At 45.2% G+C, this 15528-nt stretch overlaps 1 protein-coding gene across 3 annotated transcripts in view; it reads left to right on the top strand.

Moving 5' to 3' along the window:
* The window catches only part of Oamb (Octopamine receptor in mushroom bodies), a 783118-nt gene extending 773737 nt beyond the window's left edge, over positions 1–9381 (top strand). For all 3 annotated transcript variants that reach the window (XM_075672144.1, XM_075672127.1, XM_075672136.1), the window contains one exon: positions 2029–9381. In XM_075672144.1, the coding sequence (XP_075528259.1) occupies positions 2135–3568 (1434 nt within the window). In that variant the 5' untranslated portion in view covers positions 2029–2134 and the 3' untranslated portion in view covers positions 3569–9381. The remainder of the gene's footprint in view (positions 1–2028) is intronic.
* The last annotated feature ends 6147 nt before the right edge of the window (positions 9382–15528 follow it).

Genomic DNA, 15528 nt, shown 5'->3' with positions numbered 1-15528 from the left:
CAGAGTAATCACCAGAGAACTGCAAGAAAGCCCGCAAAGCCATTCAATGCACCGTATTATGTGTGATGGGGGGGGGGGGGGGGGGTGTAGGTGTTTTACCGGCCGCTCTATTCTTAGTTGCAATGATCAAACTGAGAATTACTGGATGACCATGTCTAAACTAGCACATGATAATTAGCTAACTGTGGCAGAACAAGGAATGTCACTAAAGCCTTGCTGTAAAACATTAAATCACCTCAAGCCTCCGTTCTCCTGTGAACCTCTGTCTTCTAATTGCAATTAGGCACATACATGAGAGCATAATTTCTTTGGTTGTGTTCTAATGCCATGGAGGACAGCGTCAAAAATAAGGTAAATCTGGCAGTTTCTACCTGAAGCTTTATTGGGAACTCTGCAGAAACCGTCGTAGATAATTGTGAATGTAAGTGCAGCTTATACTTCCTTGATCCATACTGTACTTGCCAAAAGAAAAGGAAAGGAAAGGAAAAGAAGACTATAAAGTATCTGGCAGCCGTAAAGACTAGAGTAGGGTAGTCCTTGGTACCCCCCTCATCTTTCTTTCTTCTCTCTTTTTGTCTCTTCTGGCCGTTGTGGCCTAAACACCTTATGCCTTTGATGTGCCTATTCAAACCCCCTCCATTTCTCCTGCGCATTCGTTGCATTGAAGCATGAAAATAAACGTATCTTGTTCAACAATAAACTTTTAGTTGCACTTCAGCGTTCGTATTTGTCGGCTTATGTGTTCGTCCATGTGTCCGCAGGTTCTCTGCCCTTAGAACAATAATTTCCACTCAATGATTTCTCAAGATGCCGAGCTTCGGCATTTCTGGAATACTGAATACAAGATAGAGTTTATTATTTCAGAAAACTATGAAACAGTTCACGCTTTGTGGTTCCACGCAGAGCTAAACTGCCGCTATACACTGCACTTATGTTCTAAAGTTTCAATTCAGCTTTCCGATAAATTCTTGTGCATTACTTGGAGGCGTGATCTCGAATTGTCGAGAGGATAACCTTGAGGTCTTCACCACTCTCTTCTCCGAGTTATTTTACATTGTGCTTTTGTTGAATGTAGCGATGTATCACTATTTTCTTTACGATACTTTATGTTCTCCTTTTTCTTACCATTTGGCTGATCCTCGCAGCATTCGCTTCTCACTCGTAGTGCGCTCTTAACCGTTGACTAATATGATCTTCTTTAACGTTATTCTTTCCGCAATATTCGTTTGATACTTTGCCAAATTTGAGACAGTCTCCTGGCTACATTGCAGTAACTTCTAACTCTGCTCGCTAAGATGACTGTGCTGTGGTATGAAGTGTGCACGTACACAATGTACAGCTACAGTATAATGTGCAGCCCTCATCGTATTTGCCGTACCACCACCCTCTTTCCTCTTCTTATCCCACCTCTGTTATTCCCCAAACCCCATCCCCAGCGTGGAGTAGCAGGCTAGAGGCACTTCATTCACGCCGACCTCTCTACCTTTCTGCCATTAAACATTATTTCTCTCGCTCTTTGCCAAATTTGAAATTTTATTCTCATGCTTTAGTAGTTTCTTTTTCTGTTCCCACACAGTTACTTGGACGACACTTTGCTAATTGCGCCGTAAGTTCTCAATTTAAACTTACAATCCAAAGTAAAACTTGCTCCTTACTATTCAGTTTTGAAGTTGCATTGCTATGTGTAAATTTTCTGGTCAGGGTAACAAAAGTCAGTGCCATTTCAGACTCGTTTTCACTCTCTATAGCTGGTCTTCGTAGCTGGTCTTGAGGGCCCAATAAAAGCAGTCATTAATACTACATCATACAACTACTAACTCCTCAGGAAGAACGGAATACAAGAATTCAATTCAAGCAAATCACATCTGCGGCATAGTTTCAGGCGTAACGGCATCAGCAGTTTTGGGCACCGCGACCGCACCAACCCCAAATCAAGGAAAGTCTATTGGGGAGGATGAAAGGTTTGACCTCCCTAAGCTAAGCACGCGAGTCAAACGTTCTAACGTGTGGCCTCTCGTGTTGTCGCAGGCACGCCATGCTGCCGGGGGCAGCCCCGACGGACGGGGCCTGGCGGCCGGGAGCGAACCGCGACGCAAGGTAGCCCCGAGCACCGTGGCGGCGGCCCGGTAGCAGCATGAACGAGACGTGCCTGTCTAGCGTGCCGCCGGACAAGCTCTACGAGCCGGTCACTGTGGCCCTGTTCCTCGTGCTGGGCTTCATCAACGTACTCGTCATTTTCGGCAACCTGCTGGTCATGGTGGCCGTGCTGGCGTCCACGAAGCTGCGTACGGTCACCAACTACTTCGTGGTGTCGCTGGCCGTGGCCGACCTGTCGGTGGGGCTCGTCGTGCTGCCCTACTCAATTGCGTTGGAGGTGCTCGAGGTGTGGCTCTTCGGCCACACCTGGTGCCAGATCTGGCTCGCTGTGGATGTGTGGCTCTGCACTTCGTCCATCCTGAATCTGTGCGCCATCAGCGTGGACCGATACCTGGCCATCACGCGGCCGGTTCGCTACCGCAGCCTCATGTCGTCGCGCCGCGCCAAGCTGCTCATAGTGGCGGTGTGGGTGATTGCCTTCGTCATCTGCTTCCCGCCGCTCGTCGGCTGGAACGACGGGACTCAAAACAGCGTGCCTTACCACGGGTTGAACGAGACCTCACACAATTTGAGCATCGTTGCCGATGAACCATTGCCGCTCTGCGAGTCCGCGCAGTGTGTGCTCATAAACAACAAGGGCTACGTTATCTACTCAGCTCTGGGCTCCTTCTACATACCGATGCTGTTCATGCTGTTTTTCAACTACCGCATATACCGCGCCGCCATCCAAACTGGACGCGCCCTTGAGCGAGGCTTCATAACCACAAAGTCAGGCAAGATCAAAGGACGCACGCAGGATCAGAGGCTTACGCTGCGCGTCCATCGCGGCAACGATTCCGCTATGAACGCCAAGCGAGGCAGCGAGCACTTAGGTGCTGAGACCTGCATCGACGGCATCGTCACCGGCCGTCGCAGACCCGGACTCAAGAAGTCAAGGGACGAGCCGTCAGCCAGCGCCCGGTCGTCTGCCAGCAAGGCGCGTCAACAGAGTGACCAGCGGGCCACGCGCTCGGCGCCGCCTTCGTTCAAATCGAACAGGGGCAGCGCCCGCAACAGTGGACACAACGGCACCAGCGGCGGCGGCAGCAAAAGCTCACGCTCGAGCAAACGCAGTCAGCGCTGGCAGGCCAAGCGGTTCCGCACTGAGGCCAAGGCCACCAAGACCGTGGGCACTATCGTGGGCGGCTTCATATGCTGCTGGCTGCCATTCTTCACCGTGTACTTGGTGCGTGCATTCTGCGAGCACTGCATCCCCAACCTGCTGTTCTCGGTCTTCTTCTGGCTCGGATACTGCAACTCGGCCATCAACCCGCTCATCTACGCGCTGGTCAGCAAGGACTTTCGGATGGCCTTCAAGCGCATCCTGTGTCGCTGCCGCCTCAAAGAGGGAGGCGTCTCGTCACTCATCAAACAGATCCACATGCTCACTGTACTCGACGACGCACCCCCGGACAACGCCGAGTCGCCCTAGAATCCTGGTCACATCCTTCTCCTGCCCGTGCTGTTGGGGCACTTCCGCTGGGCGCCACTACTTGTTTGCACCTCACCCGCTCACTGCACGGCGTGTCTGTGCCGTAGTGACTTTGTCGGTGTCCATCTCACGGCTGTACGGTCGTTTTCCTCACCCACGTGAATCACTATAGCAGCAGAGCAAACGTGCCAGTACCAGAGCGTTTCTGCCACACGTTTGTCACACGATCAGTTGTTAACTGTTTGTACACACTAAGTGTCTCGTTGTTACTAGGCGTTCGTGGTCGTCCCTACGCTGCTGTGCGCACTTGGTTCGTACTTGTGCGTAACAATATGATCTCTTTCACGTTTTGTCTAGCCCAGAAGATGTAAAGTCTCCACTCCCCGTGAGCGACCGCAAGCGCTCGAAGGCAGTTCGAACGGTCACATGCTTACTGAGCTGCAGCCACGGAGCACAAATTTGTACCAAGCGCACTGTGTCTCTAACTGAAAGTGCCGTGTAATTTGTATGCCCCTAGAGCCGGTAGCCATGCTTTAACACGCAATGAGTGCCACTGCGAAAGTGAACAAGCAGGAGCACCCAGCTTTCGATTGAAAGTACGCCGAACATGTTGCCTGCATATTTTCCTTGTGCTCTGCGCATATTCCTTCTTGTTTTGTAAATGAAGGCAAATTAATCGGGTATTTAGGTGTGTGTAATCGCAGTCATAAAATATAAGTTATAAATGATATTATTTTATTAATAAAATTTTCACTACTGTCCGAGTTGTCTTAATTGCTGAGGAGATATTGGTGGGCTCATTGGTTGTCCATTATCGTTTCACAGGCAGCGCACTTGTTAAGACATGGAGTAACACTAAATCACGCAAACACGAGCCCTGAACTGCAAATGAAGGTTTATTGCTGCGTGAGAAGCATTTATATCTGCGTTTGAACTCAACGCACGCGCCAGTAAAAGCAAGAGGGGATGAAAGGGGTACATCAAAGGGATATGATTAAGGCCGAGGACCTTAAGGGGAAGCTTTATCTCGGGGGCTCCCGTTTAAATGCAGGAGAAAAGACAAATCGTTTTTCTCGACCACTACTGCACCGAAATTAATAAGGTTTCTTGCACTTAAAGGAAAACGTTAAAATCTGGTGACTAAGAAGACTATTTTTTATTTCGGAGGTCAATCTTTAATAAAATTTTGTTGAATATCACCAATCTTCAGAAAAGTAAACTATCAAGTTTACAACTCTCTAAATCAGCAATGCAAATTATATCACAATTTTGTAAATTGCATCAAATCTGAAGGGGACAGTCTGAAGGGGACAAAACTGATGCATTATACGTGGCTCTTAAATACACCACTACTATGTGAGTATGACTTATTCAGTACCCTCGTAAACAATATAACAATTTATGTGACATAACAGTTAACATATCAATTCTCTTCACTTTGAATCTTCTAACTGATGCAATTTAGATAACTGTGATCTCATTTTGGTGCAGTTACGGATTTGTTAAGATCGTGCTTCTATTTTTTAACATCAATTTTCGGCAATTTTTTGCAAAGACATTCAAGCCCTAATTAAGAAGTATGCCTTCAAAAGGCAGTAAAACTTAACTTCCTTCTTAAAATGCAACAAATTTCTTTAAAATCGACCCTGGGCTCATCTCAGAAAAGAATTTCGGCGTTTTACAAGTATTTGGATAGACGACAATGCAGTTGGGCCCGAGCTAATGCTTCCTCTTAACCACAAAAGGCCACATAAAAAGTACCTGAAAAAAAAATTAACCGACGATTATGATACTCCCTAATGCGAATTTTGAGCGCAGCAATTCGGGTGTTTTGATTTCGCTATATAATCTTTTTCTGAACGACAGGGTCCTCTCGGCGGCGGCGCTGAGCCTCTGCTCGGGCAGCTCGCTCAGCAGCAGCGCCAGACGAAGCATTTCCACCGGTTGCGTCGCTCAAAGTTCAGAAAGAACTCGTGAACCCGAAAACGCGTGGCTCGCGCGGAGCTCATTCTCTAGCGGCGGTGGCGCAGGCGAAGTAGCGCATGCGCAGTGGGTCCGAAGCCCACGCCAGCGCTTTGTTTCCATATATGGTATAGGTGGACGCGCTCGCCGCATGCCTCGTCGCCGACCTGAGCCGACCTGAAAGGTGGTGTTGCCTGAACCACGTCTCGTGCGGTACACCGCTTTCTTCCTCACCCTTTCGCCATACTCCCCTCCCCCGCTTTCCTCCTCGCACTCTCTTCGCTCTTGCTGTCTTTCATCCCCCCGCCCCTCCCGCTGCGCTCAGCGTTCGCTCTTTCGTCCTTCGCTGTGCTCGTTCGCTCGGTTACTCCGAACGCAGGAACTGGCCCCTAAGAGTTGCGCTCTAAAAAGTAGAACCAAACGATACGGCTACCTCGCTGGGCGTCGCTACGTCAAATCGTCACCCTCACAGTCTCAAATGCGCAAAGCGGCTTGTATATTCTATCCCGCTGACCTGCCACAACATAAGAAGCCAACAAACGCTGACACCAAGGACAACATAGGGGAAATTACTTGCGCTTAATAAATGTAATAAAGAAACGATAAATCAATTTCGCGAAGGTTATGGGTTCGGGCCCCACATTCGGCAATTTGTTTTTCATCCACTTTCATTTCCATTAATTTATCGTTTCTTTATTTCATTTATGAAGCACAAGTAATTTCCCCTATGTTGTCCTTGGTGTCAGTGTTGGCTTCTTATGATATGACTAATAAAAAAAAATCGGGCTCCTCGGTTAATGCTCTTCCTTCTCATTTATGATCTGCCACAAAGTATCTTGGCCAAACCGGGAAGATGCATCAACACACGGCTGATGAAGCGCAGATACCACTGCTGGAAAAAAAGATTCGGGTCATCTGGCTCTCCACTGCAGAGACTGCGACTGCTCACCCCAAATGGAACATACCAATGTGGTGTGCTGAACAAGACGCAAACTTATACAGGGGAATTTTGGAAGTGATGTAAATTCACAGGATGAAGGACAGGTGTGTTAGTTACTCTTCGGCAGCTTTTTCAGAAAAAAAGAAAAGAAAAAGTTCTTACGCATCTGATTGCCCCAAAGCCAAGGGTGGTGTATCGTTTGGTTCCGCTTTATTTACCCAGCTTCTTTTCTTTAAATATTGTCATTTGTGGTTAAGGTCATCGGCCTCAATGTTATCCTTCTGATGCAACTAGCCCTTTATCCTACTCTTCCTTTCCCCAGAGCATGCGCAGTGTTCAAGGGCAAATATACGAGTAAATACTTCTCGCACCGCAACAAACCTTCAGTTGGAGTTCAGCGCTCGTGTTTATGGGATTTAGCATTAGTCAGTGTCTTAAAGGTGTGCTGCCTATAAAATGAAATTGGCTTAATTGAGCGCCTTTCTGTAAATGCAATTATGCGTGGTGGTATCCGGTGAGCATAAAGTGATAAGAAAATTTTCAAGTAGTTCGGAAACCCGAACATTCTCATTGCATTTGATGAAGGAGCTCGACCGAAGTGTTTGAACGTGTGAGAAAATAGCTCCTACTTTCACCTAGACGTTTCTTTTATCTGCCTACCTTGCGATTTGTATTGCAGATGTCCACATGCCAAGACTATAGAAACAACATGCATGAACTGTGTTTGTGCTGCTTTTTCTACCCTGGGAGACGCATTTCAAAAATGTACTTCACGTGGCATGCCTGTAGTGTTTCTTATTTATGCTACCTACGTTGAGCATTTTAACTATTTTTGGTTGACTTTTCATGTGATATACTCATAAAAGTTTCATGCTGAGTGCGAAGTGGTGGATGCCTTCTCCTCAAATATTTATACGTTTTAACGTTTGACAAGTGAGAAAATTTTCTTGTCGTTATTGTTATTGTTGCTGTTGTTGTTATATTATTAAATAGGCAATAATACTGAGAAGAAACAGCCTTATGAGAGCAGCAAGAAGCCGTTTGCTGGGTAGTTATAAATCTCCCGCCTCTACCTATCTTTTATTCTTTTTTCTGCGCCACAATTCTTTCCTTTCTTCGTGTTTTTCAGCACGGCTACAGCTTAATAACATTATAGACTTCTTCTTTTACGTAACGCCATATGTAGTGATCTTTCTAAGGGCTTGAATTTGCATTTGGCTGATCATGAATTGTTTTTCTATATTGAAACGATTTACTGTGCCCACAGCGTAGCCTTATGTTGTGTAATGCGTCCACATGCCGGTCTTTACGTGCAGCTGTTTTCTAGTCAGGTCCGCAGCTTTACGCAGATTGTCAGATAATCGTTTGTTACGAGTACAGGGTCTCTGTTAAGTTATTCTTTGAAAGGTAGAGCCACGTACAAGAAACTTTGCACAACATTTCATGTCAAGAATGAAGCTCACAGAAAGGTTTGCTCCGCGCCGCCATTAAGCATACATCATTGAGGCTAATTTAAACTTTGCACAGCTTCAGTACTGCTGAGTATGAAAAGACAAAGCAAGTTGGTTTGGCTCCTCCGCTAATTAAGTAAACCATAATCTCATAATAATCAGGAATGATCAAAGCGTAACAAAACAGAACACTCACGAAAACCGCGAGAGCGTCCTACCAATCAATTCACGCGGTGGTACGGCAAGCATTAAGGTTTGCTTATGAAAACCTGAGTTCGCAGTCTCCCGCAAAGCCCTCTGAGTGAAAGCGACTGCCTTGTTTTACATCGTCTCCTGTCGCCTAACCAGCAATGTGTCAACGGGGCACCGAGGCATTATTATTCGACCTTTCCTTTGTTTCGATTTCTCAATCTTTCATCTTTTCTCTTGCAACGGGATGTACACTGTTGTGTCACGCAAGATCACTACCAACATTGACGAATTATTCTTGCAGTTTATTAGAAGACGTTCAGTACTGCATCACCAAAATAAAAAATAATAGGAAGAAAACAGACAATAGTAGCAGCGTGATGTAAGCATGCCTAATTCGATGGACATCTTAGTGTGGCGTGCATTGCAGGAGCTCTCACTGAGACTTTTCCTGTTCCATGCAACACATCTTTATCTACACGGGCAGAGCGTAAGGCTCAGTGACGCAGCAACATAGTATTCGAGAAAATATATAAAGTCTCCTTATAAAAGGCCTTGCCCTCAACCATGACTACTACTTTTACTAGCAATATATTTAAATGACTGATAAAATGATGCGTTCTTTAATATCAGGTCACTTCCACGCATGCACTATTCGCATCTGAAACGTATAAGTCGCATTAAGGTGGGCGATAACGGTTAGTACAAACGCCAACAAGGTGCGTTTATGATAAGTGCCGGTGACTCGAAGTGTGTGGCAGAATTTTATGCGGACGTCGTTGTGTGTGTTAGAGAGAGAAAGGCAAAAGAAAAACAGGGAGGTTCACCAGAGATTATCTCCGGTTGGCTACCCTATACATGGGGAGGGGCGAGAGGATGAGATAGATGAGAAAAAAGGAACACGAAAAGAAAAAGAATACGGCACAGACAGACCTCATTGTGCTACTTAAAACACCTGCTGCGAGACTGTTTTTATACATAACCACAGACCTCTGATACGTAATTTATACACCTCTATTTTGCTTTGTTACGGCTGTTGCTGCCATTGTCTAAACGAAAACAGGCCCCAGTGTGTTGCCGTCGTGCTTCGAGGCGGCGTCTTTTTTTAAAACTTCATTGGATTTGTTATCCATTGGTAAAACAGCGTTCATAAATTGCAAGGAGGTAACACTTAATCTGAGTTTGAAGCAACTGACATGCTGTTAAAATCTGTGGTTGGATTTACGGGAAAAATGTAATGCGAGATGAAAATAAAAACGCAAGTTCGTTCATCGTAGAAGTAATACTGAGACGAGATTCACATATCTGCATCTGAGATGCAGATATGCAAACTGTGTAAACTATGTTGCACTTTGTGCTTTTGGGACAGGTTGCACTTGCATAAGGTAAACATAACTGGAGAACTCTCAGCAGAAAACAGCACAGACGCATATTTTCTGCGTCCCTTGAGAAAGCACATGCGCGTGCTAGCCTCGGCGGTCATTCGTGAGGGCATTTTTTTTATTATTATCACTAAGTGGTGTTTCTTATTTCTCCCATGTATGTCTGTTGATAATGTTCCGTTTCTGTTCCGTTCTACCTTTGTTTCTTTTGTTGTCTCTCTCCATAGCATGTCTTGTGCTTGCGTACTAAAAGCGCACCATCTTCATATGTACCTTGCCCACTGAGAACGCGGTCAGTGCTATAGGTCAATGCTATAGGAATGTGAGCGCTGAGGCTCACATTATGACCCCAGTGCTTACCCTTCACACCATTTCGGTGCCAGGAGCGCCAAAGAGACCAGTTCACTTTGCCCAGAAGCTTTGCTTAAACTAGTATTGGCTTGGCGACCCTTGACAAGGGCACTACAGGTTTCCACTGCCGCGAAAAAATGCCGCGAGACGGCAATCGTTTCACTCAACGGCAGGCATTTATTGCTTTGGCATTTATGCTTCAGAAGCTTCCTGGCTTCCACTTCTTCCAGTGAAAGCACAGATTACACATTACTGAAAGCACAGATTACATACGCGTAGAAAAACAAATAAATTGTGATTCATATTCACAATACGCAGGCGTCGGAGACGCGTGCAGGGGATAAGGGTGTATTGACTTTGTTCCTTATCACTGGTAATGGCACGAAAATTACAGCGACTAGGTTTTGGTCGTACTAAATACGAGACTATGTTTTAAAATTTTAATCCATGCAGCGTTGTATGAAATTTAACGCACTTCTACTGACTAGATAATAGTTAAGGAACACATTTGTATCATTAGGAACTTGGGAACCCCGCAAAAAAATAAGCATTCGTTGCTATCACACGAAAAAGTAGAGTCACTATGTCTCGTGATACCAAGTTTCAGCCTTGTACACCACGCGGTGCAAGTATTATACGCTTTCCCACTTGGATACGCAGTCCGTGTCTTATTAAAAGGGCACATCTCATTCACAAGATTAAGTTAACCAATTTCAGCTAACTTTTTGAGCAAGGGTAGCCGTGATATGACATATTTGACCGACAGGTAATAAATTTAATAGTATTTCATCAATAATAATTACTGGATAAGTACTGTATGAACATCTAATTAAACAATATATATATATATATATATATATATATATATATATATATATATATATATATATATATATATATATATATATATATATATAAAGTTCAGAGCCATTCCACTCTGTGAAGATGGATGACCAGCGGAGCTGTATACATGGTGGTGAATATGTTCGTTGAAAGTAAAAGACACATACCACAATAAATTTTTTTCACAATATTTGTTGTTTTATTAAATTGCATACTCAATGCTTCTTTGTCATTTTGAACCTTGTTTTGTTTGCTTTTTTGTATTTATTATTTGGCAACCGTGGTGACTATCGCTTTATGATCGCTAGGATATACGGCCAGTGGCTCTGCGGCGACACTGGAACGGTTCTTGGCCAATGTGAGGTGTATACACGACCGATGAAGCGTCGTAGGCACACTGATGTTGGTGTAACGTTGAATGCCGAGCCTTTCCAAGAGAAACGCCACGAACCACTTTCCGCATGGCCGAGACACGTCCATGTTCAAATAACTCACAATTACGATGGGGGTGGACTCGGTAGGGGTGATCAAACCGAACGTGCATACGCTTGGCGTCTGCGGCGCGATCGTCGTCCGTATTACGTGCCGCCTGCCGTCGCCGCTCACATTCCCGCCTCTGCTGTTCACGACGGTGTTCTTCGTAGGCGCGCTCTTCTTCCGCGGTCCTCACTGCACGCGGCCTGCCCATTGCACGGCTGGAAGTGAGCTGAGATAAGGTTACGTGGTTTGCCTATACAGCCCGTGACGTCAAACCACAATCCGCACTAAACAGTGTCTATTCCGGTTTTACTTTGTTTATTACGATATTTTTTTATCACCTTACGTTTTGACACTTCTCGGGATCAAACGCAGCTGGGGCATACCCGGCGGTACGCTTTTGCTTTATGCTTTTGCTCTTTTGGCTCTGAGGTGGCAGCCGTCTTTCTTGCCTGCGCACACAAACCGCCAGAATCTAACATATACCAGCTCCGCTGTAATAACTGTTGAGAAAAGGGGACGTAGGCTACAAACGACTGTGCTTCCTGTGGTGGGGTTCCTGCAACAACTATAAACGACTTATGGTTCTTGCAGGGACGCTGCCTGAAGAAGTGCAGTCTACCTAGCACGAATTCCCTTGGACATTCGGTAAACTGTCAGGACGCCTCTGTGGACTTTTTTTCCGGTGACTTTTGCAGGATGTGAGCATGTTTCTTTTTTTATTTTTATCGCTCGCCATGCTATGTGCAAACGCACCACAGTGCTTTTGCACATCGCAATATGGCGATCTTGGTTACGCATACGCATACCTGTTGGATTAGTTTACTGCTGCAGTCAGCCTGGTTCACTAACTGGATCTTAATTATTCGTATGATGTGTCATCTGAGTGGAAATCTTTGTCTCCATTTTCGGCTCTATCCGGAGCCTTCGTATGGCCTGCCGTTTTTCGGCTTTGAAATAATTTAGTTAGGCATTCGTATCGGCAAACAAGGAGTGGTGAACATACCAATACAAGTGCACATTATCCGCAAGCGGTTGCCGTCTTAATTATTTTACTCATAAAACAAAAGTTTTAACATATCTAAGCTTACCGAGATACCAGGCATTTAAGGGAAAGAAGGGTCCCCTGAGCCTCGCCGCTACATGCGTTCAATACGCGACTTTCAAGGTAGCCTACGATGCGCTATTAAATTGTCTCTTAAATGAGGTAGCGTTTAACACTCATAAATGTTCGTTTGTAGAAGTTTCCATGCTGAAATTGTAGCCAAGTTTCCGAGAAAGCAGTATACGAGATTCTGGGTGAAACAACGCTCAAGATCTGTAGGAGTCCGATATCAGATTGCTGTAGCTCAGCGTCGTTTACCTACCGCTACGCTCCCCTTTCACGCGCTCAAGCTAGCCAGAAAGCTCCGTTGATTTCACATTTTTGAAAAGTCCGCGTCTTGCGGAGAAACAAGGAAACCAAATGGACGAACTGTCCCGTTCTGCTCAACCGTCTTGCAGCGGCGCGAGGGCAGTGTTCTGTTTTCCGCTGCCGGCTTGAGCACTGTGCGCAAGCGGAGTGGTGTTCCCGCTGAGCGGATGTGCGCAACCCGTTAGGATATGCACGTGTCTAATGGGAGGGCACCATAAGTGCTGAGCTACAATTCTGTCGTTAACAAACAATGAAAAGAACTCAGATTCTATAAAATTCTATCCTCTTTAGACGATGTGTTTCCCGACAATGGTAGAGGACGTAAGAGAGTTCTCAAAAGGCAGTTCACTACTCTTCACCAGAGACGAGCAGCACAACGAGGCATTTCGTTCTTATACTTTTTGGTCATTGCACGGTCGTGTTTTCTATGCATTCTTCACTTCAAAAGCCTGAAACGCATTGCTGGTTGCTGCATCATTGTTACCTTTTTTTTTTCTGACCGGAATGGGCTCATACGAAGTTCTTCTGCTCGTAATGCCATAAAGTAAACCTTAAATGCAGAGCCTTCTCTGATTCCAACATTCGTTGTGTTGCACTTCACAGGCAACACCGTGCCTCCCTAGTGGCTCATCATATACCGTCATGCCCTTTCTTACTGCACTCTATTTGCTTGTAGTGAATTCCTTTCTCCAAGTCGTCGTCGTTTTTATGTGAAGGCTACGACGGCGAACACGGTTCGTAGGAGATACCAACTCTATCACCAAGCTATTTTTACTTTCTTTAAAACAAACTACAGCTCTGGGAATAAGTATTAACTGGAAGTGTTTGTGAATGTTTACATTCTTAAGACATTTTGCAAACGTCACGGTGCGTTATGTGTAATATCTGACAGGCATGAGATCCATCACACGTTCAGGCAATATGCAGTCGCTGATAACTACACCCACTGGTTTCGGCCCACCACCATGATTTATTTCATTACCTAATCCTAAAAGTACCCTTTGCTCAAATGGCTCTAATTTGTGGAAAGCGGCTCCGATTCTTTCCATACACAGCAAGGCGTCTCTTGCGTTGGCGAACAATAACTTCATGGCACTCACAGCCTATAATGGAGTGAGCTTATACCAATGCACTAAAATGCAAAAGTTTCTCGGCGATGTTTTGCTCGTGGATTGTTGCGGAGAGAAAGCGAATGCACAACGCTGATAAAGCTGTGCTCACTTGCCAGAAAATTAGTGCGATAAAATATTGTGGCACATCGAAAAAGCATAACAATTCGGCAAACACAATGACTCTCCGAGCTATTCCCTGGTTTTGTCGCCCATGCACAATACACAACCCAAAGTAATCACGCCTGTTGCGGTCACTTTTCCCTGCTGATTTAATTGAAGTCAGCGTCTTGTAAGCATGCCGCGAGCTGAACACAAAAGATAAACCAGTAAGACTTAACATGCACCCTGAGTTCTACGTGTTCCATTTTATCTTAGTGTAAACTAGGCCGTATCCACCGCAGAGTCTGTGTGCACGTAATTGAAAGTACATGTGCAAATGTGTGTGTCAGTGTGTGTCAGTGTGTAAGTGTACATAAACAGAAAAGTGAGCCTATATTCTCTATTTTATATCAAAAGATCGTGTTGCAGCTCTCTGCTGTTACGGTAGTTTGTAAGGTAGTCGCCCAGAATAAAAAACCAAACTCACGGAAAGAATGCGACAGCTGGATTATTGCGACATTCTATTCTTTTGGGTTGTTCAGTCCACGAGAGTTGAGGTGAGCTAATAATAAAACTATACCGTAATGTCTGCGTTTGTGATTTGTGATCGCGTCTAGTGTTGTGTGCCACCTTTTTGGGTTGTTGTAAACACACCATGATCAGTACGTAGGCGTATATTGCGAAGATGAAAACTTGTTTGAACCATGCGTTACCATATGTGGATGCTGTTCACGTTTTTTTTTTTTTTTTTGTAAATAAAGTGTGACGTCTGTGAAGATTCAACAAAGTCTGCATCTTTTGTCATGCTTGCGCTGCGTAAACTAAGCCCATCTCCTTTCCTTTCTTTTCTTCGATTGATTCAACTCTGGAAGATTTTTTTTGCGCTATCAGTTGTGTGATTTTCGTACAGGGGGAAAGACGGCTAAGGGATGACAAGAAAGAAGGAAAGAAAGAAAAAAAGGGAGGGAGGAAGGGAAGACCACCATAGGGTAGCAAACCGCGCGTGCGTCTGGTTAACCTCCCTGTCTTTCTTTACTTCTTTTGCTCCTATTCCTCCATACAGGTAGAAGGCATGGGATCAAGCAAGCGGCTAACACGACGCATTTGCTGCAAAGCATCAGACAAGATCTAAACAGCCAGGACAGCGAAAGGCATCAGGCATCATCAAGGGGTGCAGAAGTAGTGGTTCGGGGTGTAATGCTGTCAACTGCTCCAGCCGTCCTTACAGTATTTTCCTTGGTTAATTTTTCACTCTACGGCTAGAAAAAGAACTGTATACTGAACTGATACCTGATCCTAAAAAGCATATGGTGCGATGATAGAGAAATGACTGAGACGCAAAGAGGCCGTAATAGCAATGTTGGTGGAGTAAAGTGGTGGGCTATGCAGAAAGGAAGGCAGAATTTGCGACGCCCTTCAATCATGAGTTCGTTACCTTTCGTCTATGTGTCTATTTTCGTCTGTCGTCTGAAATAGCACCGAATCTCCTATCCGTAGTGAGACGACTCAATGAGATAGTTCGTTTTATAGTCAGCGTGAACAGAAGTTGATTCCCCTAGATGGTATCACATACAGGCTAATAGCGCTTTCTGTATGCTGTATGCACAGGTTCAGCAAAACAGCCAACAATATATACAGAGTCGATAGCTACTTTTGTTGTTGTTGTTGCTGACTTTTTTTTTTTGCTTAGCCTAACAGGTTTACTAGTGTCGACTAAGTAGGCGAGTGTAATGTTTACGC

The sequence above is a fragment of the Dermacentor variabilis genome, chromosome 1 (genome assembly GCF_050947875.1).
Source record: "Dermacentor variabilis isolate Ectoservices chromosome 1, ASM5094787v1, whole genome shotgun sequence".
Taxonomy (NCBI): domain Eukaryota; kingdom Metazoa; phylum Arthropoda; class Arachnida; order Ixodida; family Ixodidae; genus Dermacentor; species Dermacentor variabilis.
Note: the sequence above shows the minus strand (reverse complement) of the source record. Positions and strands in the feature narration are given on the sequence as shown.